Source organism: Lemur catta, chromosome 19 (assembly GCF_020740605.2).
Source record: "Lemur catta isolate mLemCat1 chromosome 19, mLemCat1.pri, whole genome shotgun sequence".
In the NCBI taxonomy this organism is placed as follows: Eukaryota; Metazoa; Chordata; class Mammalia; order Primates; family Lemuridae; genus Lemur; species Lemur catta.
In genome coordinates this window covers 18,351,563-18,361,209 of record NC_059146.1, presented here as the reverse complement: position 1 = coordinate 18,361,209, position 9,647 = coordinate 18,351,563, and the positions used below count along the sequence as shown (strand labels likewise).

General features: G+C 40.5%; 1 protein-coding gene across 1 annotated transcript; it reads right to left on the bottom strand.

Annotated features, from left to right (window-relative positions):
• Positions 1 to 791: 791 nt before the first annotated feature.
• C19H19orf18 (chromosome 19 C19orf18 homolog) lies at positions 792 to 9,001 on the bottom strand. The gene is given in 6 exon segments (XM_045531892.1): positions 792 to 1,057; positions 2,014 to 2,180; positions 4,913 to 5,015; positions 7,735 to 7,776; positions 8,712 to 8,816; positions 8,899 to 9,001. Coding segments are annotated over 6 exon segments (639 nt in total). The 3' UTR covers positions 792 to 938.
• Between the last annotated feature and the right edge of the window lie 646 nt (positions 9,002 to 9,647).

Below are 9,647 nucleotides of genomic sequence, written 5' to 3'. Positions count from 1 at the left end.
GGGTCTCTCTCTCTTGCTCAGGCTGGTCTTGAACTCCTGACCTTGAGCAATCCTCCCACCTCGGCCTCCCAGAGTGCTAGGATTATAGGCGTGAGCCACCGCACCTGGCCTATCCTTTTTTATTGCTGAAAAATATTTCATTGTATGGATAGACCACATTTTGTTTATCCATTTGTCAGTTAATGGACATTTGGGTTCTTTCCACTTTTTGGTTCCTTTGAATAATGCTGATGTGAACATTTGTGTGCAGGTTTTTGTGTATACCCGTGTTTTCAATTCTCTTGAATGTATACACCTAGGAGTGGAATTGCCGGGTACTGTAGTAACTCTGCTTAACTTTTTAAGGAACTAACAGATAGTTTTCCAAAGGAACTGTACCATTTAGACTAAATCTTACCTCTCCTATATTCCCACAGCCTGGTGGCTCCCAGCTGACAGCACTCGCTTATTTCCCTCAACAGAGTGGGACCTGACAGGGATGATTGTGTCTTAATCTTGTGTCATATTAATTGTGACATCTTCAGTTCCCTCATGTGTACAATGGAGAGAAGCTATGGAATTGATAGGTAATATCACTGGAAAAGTTTTGTCTGATGCAAGCATTTCCCTAGCATGGTCTCAGGGACTGCCCAAAGAAATTTCTTGTACAGTATTTCCCATCAGGAGGAAGAAAAGAAAATCCTGGCAATTTCACTTTCACCCTTAACAAAGTTGGATATTTTTCTATTTTCCAATTAAGTTATCATTATTCATGAACTACAACAACCAAGAAGCAAGAATTGCTATATCAAGTGAGTTTATTTTCTGTTATATACCTCAGCCATAAAGTGCTCTTCTACAAGGTTCTCCAGGAGCAAGTTACTCACATTCTCAGCCCGTCACCCCTGCAGTTTTTCCTGCACTTTGGCCAGCACATCCTTCATCTCTTCCATTTGTTTTCACAAATTCTCCACGTTTGCATGGGGTGTCGTATTCCTTGGGTTTTTTCCCTTTGCTAACTTTTGCTCTTTCCTCAAATTCTTCTCTTCAATATTTTTCTTTCTTTTTGATCTGATAACTAAAACGTAGAAAGGATGCTATTGAGATAGCAATAAGTGAGGAATAGAAATAGAGACAAAAGGGGTGAAGAAACACATGGAAAAAGAAAGGTACAAACAGTAGAATTTTCAGGGATGATGAATGTTATTTGTCTGACAAGGATGGTGAAAATTGAATTTTAAAATTATTTTCCCACATAGTATATTCAAATGTTATAAATGCGCAGTTTAAAAAAAAAAGAATGTAGAAAAGCTGTAATTCAATGTCACAAAAAGACATTGGAAAAATGTTTTTTATAGGTTCCAGCAAGGGCCTTCTGCTTCAGTGAGCATCAGTGATCTCTTCCACCCTTGGCCTCCCAGCCTCTCTCCACTGTCTATGTCTGGAGTTGGTAGAGAGGAAATCCATGCGCTGTCTACATGTTTTTGCTCTAGAATTTTTGAAACAGGTATCCAGAAGCTCAGAACTTCTGCTAAATCTGGTTTACATGAGCACATGTGTCTCCTCACAAGGATGTGCAGAACATGCCTCTGGCGGACAACCCTCACACAGAGATCTTTCACCTGGGGGTAGTGACCTCTGTTTTGTGGGCCTGGATCTCATTTGCACATCAGACTGAGGCAGATGGTGCAGGTGGAATGTCTGTCTGTCTGTGTTCTAATCTTGGGAATAATGTCACATTAATATGTGTGTTTAGGCGAAATGTTTTGTCCTGGAAAGTTTGTTTCCTGAGCTCTGCGTGAGATCTGTGGAATGGCCCTGCCAAAGGAATTAAGCAGCCACACAGCTGTTTGCCCCTCTGTATGATTTGGTAAGAACAGTTTATTTCTGTAAGTATGGTCATAAATATTCGTCTTTCATTCTTCAAACCCCGTTAACTTCCACCTAACTTTGCCATCGGAAACCAAACCATCCTTGCCAGCCCAGCTGTCTCATGACTTGGGACCTGACAAATTAAACTGGTTGATCCTCTACCTGAGTGAATGAATTTTTCCAATTCCTTCTCATTCTCTGGGAGCAGGTGCATGGACTCATCCTGGCCCTCGTCCCCGGAGCTGCCTTCCTCATCTCCTAGTGATGGTATCCTGATGTTTCTATAAAGCAACTCAAGTTGCTGTCTTTCCTCAGCCTGGACCAGTCGACTGGAGAATAGTCCAAGCATATTTAGAAGCACAGTCTTCACAGTGAATCACCATGTCTTAATCATGCATCTTTTTGCCTGGAAAGAATTCACTTATAGGGGGTGGTAGGTGGAAGGTGAGGAATGGGAGGCAGAAATAGACTTTTAAACCAAACTACTCATAGTCAGAGCTCAACATTCTGTGCTGCCAGGCCATTTTCTGGAGTAAAGGGTAACCCTGATACCCCAGAAGCAGGGACCAAGGCCAGGACTAGGAGCCAATGAGGCACTCCCATTGGTACAAGCCTTAAGGGGTTGACAAAAAAACCCATGATCAAGACAAACCATATTTCAATGCAATATTTTACAAAATAAAAATTAATGACAAGAAATCCATGATGAACAAAACATCAACACGTAAATAAAAAAGATGGGTATTACCGATTTTTCCTTTTGCAGAGACTCCAATATGGCTTGATCCAGCACTGTTATTGATCCCATACTTAAATGGATTATTCTGTTCATTGTGGATATTTTGGGGCATTAATATAAATTTTAAAAATTACTAGATTAAAATTTTATTTATCTTGACTACTGAGTTTTCTTGACACTCCCTTAAATTTTGCACCTGAAGTGAACTCTTCATTCACCTCACCGGAGGTAGTAGGTCCAAACCTGCAAGTGGATCGCTGAACAGCTATTTCTGTTTGACGTGGAAATGGGTGATAGAGTGTTTTACTTTTTCTTAACATACTTACCTTCCTAGTTCTGTGTGACTTATGTAACAAAAAATATTTTTAGGGTTATCTTGTGTTCCAAGGGCCGGTGATGAAGGAAAGAGTGTGTGTCAGGGGCATTCCAGAAGCTGTGAGGCAACAGGAACTGGCCTAGTTGTAAATGTTATTAAGATAATCAAGAGGTTGGGGCACAGCCAGGATTTGGATGAGGAGAGTAAGGCAGGTGCAAAATGGAAGGAGGTGCCAAGACAACCAGCAATAAAGATAAATATCTTAACTCAACATCTTTAAAAATTGAAATGTATGCAAAACAAATTCATGATAAGCCAAATATCAAAAGTTTAGATAAAGACAGGATCCAGCAGTGCAGTGCTGAGCCATGTGGCAGCCTGAGTCAAAAGGGAAAGTTAGTCCCTATGTACATGTTTTTACATATTTTTAAATGCTTATTCTTTTCCAAAACACTAAAGAAGTTGAGAATACATTTAAAAATTGAAAACTGGCATATGAAAAGTCATGACACTAAGTTTAAATATTTTTATACCAGAAATAAAATTAATTATAATTTTACTTTCCTGGTTAAGGAAAGGCAAACTCACCAATAGTGCTTTCAAAATCTACTCCTGGAAAAAATGAACCACTAAAAATTACATAAAAATATGTACTTTGGGCCATGTGGATTTTTTGTTTGTTTGTTTTGGTTTTGGCTTTTGCCTCAGGCTGTAACACAGCTTGGCGAGGATACAAATGTGAAAACTATAAGAGTTGACTTTAGGCTGGTCCGAAGGTAGTGAGTTATCTCACTTGGTTGTTCATAGTCAGTTACAGATTGAACTCCTTGTTCTACTACTTTCCCCCCTCCTCACTACTGCACTTGACTAGTCTTTTAAAAAAAAAAAAAAAGAAAGAGTTGACTTTAGCTCAACAACTTGATTGAACATGGAAAGCCCAGGAGATATGTTTTAGTGAGCTATCTTAGAAAACTTTATATTTGTTAAAATTTTTGTCTATAATAAATATACAGAAACTGCAAGAACATAAATTCAGTGGATGTAGATTGCCACATTAGATAACCCAGAACCAAACATGCAGGTTACATTCTCTCATTAGCAAAATTTCTTCCATTTTACCTTTAATCTCATTTTGTCTTCATATGACATACTTCAAGGTGGCCTTAAAATGGCTACCTTAAAAAATATCCCATATTTAGTAATATATTCCTTGCTTTCATACTTAATTCTAATAGTGCAAATAATTTTGTACTTCCTCAAGCTGTTTCTGATGAGATATAATGGAATCCTAGAACTGCATCCTAGGGTAGGAATCAGAATATGTTGGCTCTGGTTAGAATAGCATGCTGTTGTGGGTGGCTCACCTTTGCCTACTACTAATTTCAAGATTATCACATCACTTCAAAGAGCTTGACCCCAAGCTTTATTTGAGAAGAAGGTGAAGTCTCTTCCCAAAAAGCTATGACCCCAGACTGCATTGACAAATTTCTAGTGAAAATGAGAATGGTCACTCTTTTCTGCTTGGTATTATTAAGATTCTTTCCAATGTATCAAGTTAATTTTAGAATATCCCACTTTGGGAGGATGCCAGCATCTCAAATAGTATCTTTCAGATGTTTTTCACCATGACCCACACTGAGAAATACGTTTTATTTCACAATGGGGTGTGTGTGTGTGTTTCTCATGTGTTTCTGTCTCAAAAGTTTAAAAATCAGCCTTTACTTTAACACTTTAAATAATGCTTTCCAATATTTTCTATTCTGGTAAATTGTGTTCTGTCCTGTTTCTTTTCTTTTTCCCATTTACATCATAACCCAATATGAGTATAATCCACATTTTGAAAAACACTGGTCTGGAAATTTATAATGACTATAATAATTCAGCAATTATAAGAATTACCACCATCATCATTATTATCATAATTGTCATCTTTTGACACTAAAAGTAACCTAGTTGATTAGTTATGTCTTTTTAAGGATAGTAGATGCTATGTAGCAAACACTTACTATATCATATAGGAGATCACAATCCCACATATCAGAGCAATGCTGAAGGCTATACTTGCAATTAACATTACTTGAATAAGAGCAGATCTATGTGGAATTGTTGCTAAAAATGAGGAAAAAAGAAGTTGTCAAAAAATTTCATTATAGCTGCTTCTCTCAGTTAATATATTTGTTAATAATATTGTTGATAGAAAGGGAATAAGAGACAAAATCAGAAATGTCTTCAAAGATAGCATGCTTAATTTTTAAAAATAATGGTTAGATTGCACAGGTTGTATGAACAAATATAATTTGAATTCCCAACAACCCCTGACTCCCTTTTTTGTCCACCTTCTGCCCTTGTTCAAAGCCCTCTCCCTTTCTCTGTAGAGATACTGGATCCCTGACTGCAGACAGCAACACCCATTGTCTAGGCAGCTGAAAGGCGAGTGGCCTTCCTCTTATGATCTAAGTTGTGTGGTGCTGTCATGAAAGATATCACAGGGAAGTTTAGGACAGAATTCCATGAACCTGTGTATGCCAGGAGTCGAACCTTAGGGCTAGAGAATGTGCTATAAAACCATGGCTGTTCTTTGTAGGCTCAGTTTATCATCCTACTTCATATTATCTGAAATTTTAAAAAATAACCAGAGAGTTATTGTTTGTACAAACCAAACAAAAGGGGAATTGGTAAAGTACATTACTCAGCCACTTGTAAAATCTGACAAACTGAGGCAGCTACTCCTTTTCTCACACTTGCCCTTCCTTCAATTTCTATTCCTTCCCAGGGCAGGATGAAGAATTCAGCCAACTGAGCTGAAACCTGCCCTGAAGCTCACACCTCAATGGATGTGAGACAAAAACTGACCTGGGCTATGAAAAAGCTAGGAGTGTACAATGATTATTAGTAGATTAGTAGTAGATTTGAGGCGTGGAGTATAATGGGTGTTTACAGTTTTGTCAACTTTTCTATATGTTTTCTAATTTTCATAATGAAGTATTGCAGGAGAGAAAAGAACATGGGTTACAGGTGGTTTAGGTATGATGAGAACTGAAAATTGACCATGGGATTGGGCATTGGGAGGTCATTAGAGACCCAGGCAAGGGCAGTATTAGCAGCATGGTGGGAGGGTGGGATGCAGGCTTGACTGAAACAGATTCAGAAGAGAACAAGAGGAAAGGGACTGGGGACAGTGAGATTTAAAAATCATTTTGAGGAATTTTTTATAAAAGTAGGAAGAGAAATGGGTGTATCTCCTGGAGGCAGCTGAGGGGTCAAGAGATGGATTTTGGTTTTTAGGATGGAAAAATTGATACCATGTTCATAGGAGAATGAGAATGAGACAGTAAATCATGATACTACAATGTCAGAATGCTAGGGCTGCCATCACAGAATACCATAAACTGGGTGGCTTATAAAGAATAGAAATTTACATCTCACAGTTCTGGTGCCTGGGAAATCCCAGAGCAAGGCACCAGCAGATTTGGTGTCTGTTTGGTTCAATAAATGGTTCCTTCTTGCTGCATCCTCACATAGTAGAAGAGGGGAGTTAGCTCTCTGGGGCCTCTTTTATAAGAGCATAAATCCCAATCATGAGGGTTCTACCTTCATGACTTAATTACCTCCCAAAGGCCTCACCTTCTAATACCATCACCTTGGGGATTAGGATTTCAACATATAAATGGTGGGGGGGAGGGCATAAACATTCAGACCATAGCATGCAGGAAAGGGAGATAGACTTGCCAGGACTGTCCTTGAGTTGGCCTAAGAGGATGGAAGCTGGTACACAGGTCAGCCTTGGCATAGACAATTCAACTATTGGCAGGAGACAGAGAATGAGGGTGTGATTGCAAGTAGATAGGAGGATTCAAACACTCTCTTTTAACTGCTTGTATTTTGTCAGTGAAGGGACCAGCTAATTCCTAAAGATAGTAGATCACTCGCCTGCAAACACACTTTTCACATGCAAACCAACCAATCCACAGCCTGTACCCCTAACGATCTCCTTTATCCAGCTCTCACCCTCAGGCCTCATACACTACCCACCTGCCCTAAACCCCGAGGGCCAGGCACCAGACATCCAGGGATGGACTCTGCGCCCCAGAGCCCACTCAAACCACTGAAACCAGCTGATCTTAACACCTAACCTGGCCCTTCTGGTGAAGACCAGAATAAAGGCTCTCACCCAATTTCCCCCTTGCTCCCTGCACCTCCAACACACCCTGGAGCCTCTCAATGTGGCCCCTGTGTGGTGGGCCATGCTGCCTGGTGCCTTCCTTCCAGTCATTTCCATGTCTGTGTGTCTTAATGTACCTGATCAAAACAAATCCTGGGTATGTTTTAAAATGACAGGGAGGGGTGAGGATCTGACGCACAGTGGCTGACCCACAGAAGGCTCTTAGCAAATGTGCCACGAAAGAGAAGGAAGGGTCCTTCAGTGGGAGAAGCAGCAGGGCATGAGGGTGGCCTTCTGCCTTGGAGGACTCTAGGGCAAGTGGTCTTGAGGGAATTCCAGGAGAAGCCAAGGAGGAGAGAAGGTGCTAAAAAGACTGCTCAGGGGCCTGCTGTGTATAACTGTGCATTTTGTGTGTTGCACAAAGGGATCTCGAATTCAGCTTGTGCTCAGCTGACCAAGACATGAGCCCACAGAGCTGTGCTACTTTCTAACCTGCCCCATGCAGCACCATTACTAATTTGACCGTCCAGAGGGCGCCTTTGCCTAATGTTCACAAAGGTGCTGTGTAGGCTGGTGTTGACCATCCTGGCCCCTGTGGCGCCACACACCATGGCAGCTTTGGGGATGTCCGTGGGCCCCACCCACATGCCCTGACCCTCCACTTACTTTCGTTCCTCAGGAATTCCATGGGGTTGTTAGGTAATCCAGCTAGAAGACCACTGAAGGGAATCAGAGAGGAGAGACAGGTTTAAGACAGATGCAGGAAAATCGGGAAGTAACGTGGCATTAGACAAGGAAGCCTAATGCATAGTTTTCAAATATCTAAGATTGTAAATGCTAACAAATTTATTCCAATGCCTAGTAGAAATATGTGGGTTAATTTGCAAAAGCATGGTGTCCTGTCACATCCAGTGTTTCTTTCATGAATATGGACCTATAAGAACATAATATGTTTGATTTCTGGTCTTTACAGGTTGAGAAACCTCCTCCCAGATTGAGGACCTGGAAAGATGTAAGGGGGACATGATCTCATCGGAAAGTCAGGGAGCTAGTGCAGGGGGACCAACAGCGACATCCTTTCCTCAGACATGAATTAGACACTGTTGTATCACACAGACAGCATTTCCTTTGTGTGGAATTGGTTTGCTTATAAGCAACAGGTATCTCCAAAAAGAGTAGCTGCCTGACTTCATAGATAGTCAGGGTTGGTTTTGCTCTTTAAAGATAAACAGAGTTCTTCTAGCACTCAAATTAAAAAGCAAAGCCTAGAAGACAAATAGTTACAAAGAAGGCTGTACACTCGCAAAACATGTGCCTGGACCCATATGCTCTGCAGAACGTGAGCACCAAATTACAATTAAAGTCATAGAGACACATTCATATAATCTGGATGGGATCAAGGTTTTTATGTGTGTTAATTAAAGTGAAATGAAAGAGAAGAAAATAGTAATCCCCAAAGAGAAAGCACAGCTTACAGAGTGAAGAGCGTAAGTTTTAATTTAGGAGCAAATGTTTATCTAATTACATTATATATTATGGATCTTTCTACTAACAAATAAATACACAAGGCACATTCACATAGCAGATAAGAGAACCCCAGCCTATAATTCTCACTTCACTGAGTGAGTAATTCAATGACTTACCTGCAAGTCTTGAGGAAGTCCCTTGAATCCCAAATAATCGAGTTTCACTAAAGAGTAGTTTGGCCTGGTTGGTGACTTTTCTGGGTATTTGTGATTGTTTATTGCCTTGAAAAAAAAACTTGTAGCAGTGAAATATAATTACCTTCTTTTTATTTTCCCTGAAACAGCTTTTTAATTCTCCTGAGACAAGTAGAACCAGTGGTTGAAGCTACCTAAGGCAAACATAAATGAAGTGGGCACTCCATTGAAAACAAAAATAAAAAAGTGAAAAAGCTTTGAACCTTGTCCATCACTCTAAAATTGTCAGTCTTTTATCATATGGATGAAAGGAAATGTTTAGCCTTAGTTCCCATATGAATCTGAGGAACTAAGAAACTCTGCTTCCTACGGAATGTTCGGGTTATGACTTAGAGCCACCAGTGTGAGGTCAGCCCCGTGGACATAATGGATTTCCTCCATGGAGCCCAGTCAGCCAATGGGGGACTACTAGCCTAGAGTCAGGCGCAGCGTGCTGGGGCAGGTACGAGTAAGACCAGGTCCCTGCCTTCAGCAAGTGCACAGATGAGTGAGGAGGCAGAAGGAAATCAGTTACAGTTGGCCCTCTGTGTCCATGGGCTCTCCATCCGTGGATTCAACCAACCTCAGATGGAAAATATTTGAAAAAAATTTTTGTCTGTACTGAACATGTACAGACATTTTTCTTGTCATTATTTCCTAAACAATACTGCATGACAACTATTTACATAGCATTTACATTGTATTCAGTATTATAAGTAATCTAGAGATGACTTAAAGTATACGGGAGGATGTACACAGATTATGCAAAATACAAGGCCATTTTATATCAGGGACTTGGGCATCTGCAGGTTTTGGTGCCTGTGGGAGGTCCTGGAGTCAGTCCCCCAAGGCTACAGTGGGATGAAAGCATTCAGTTGA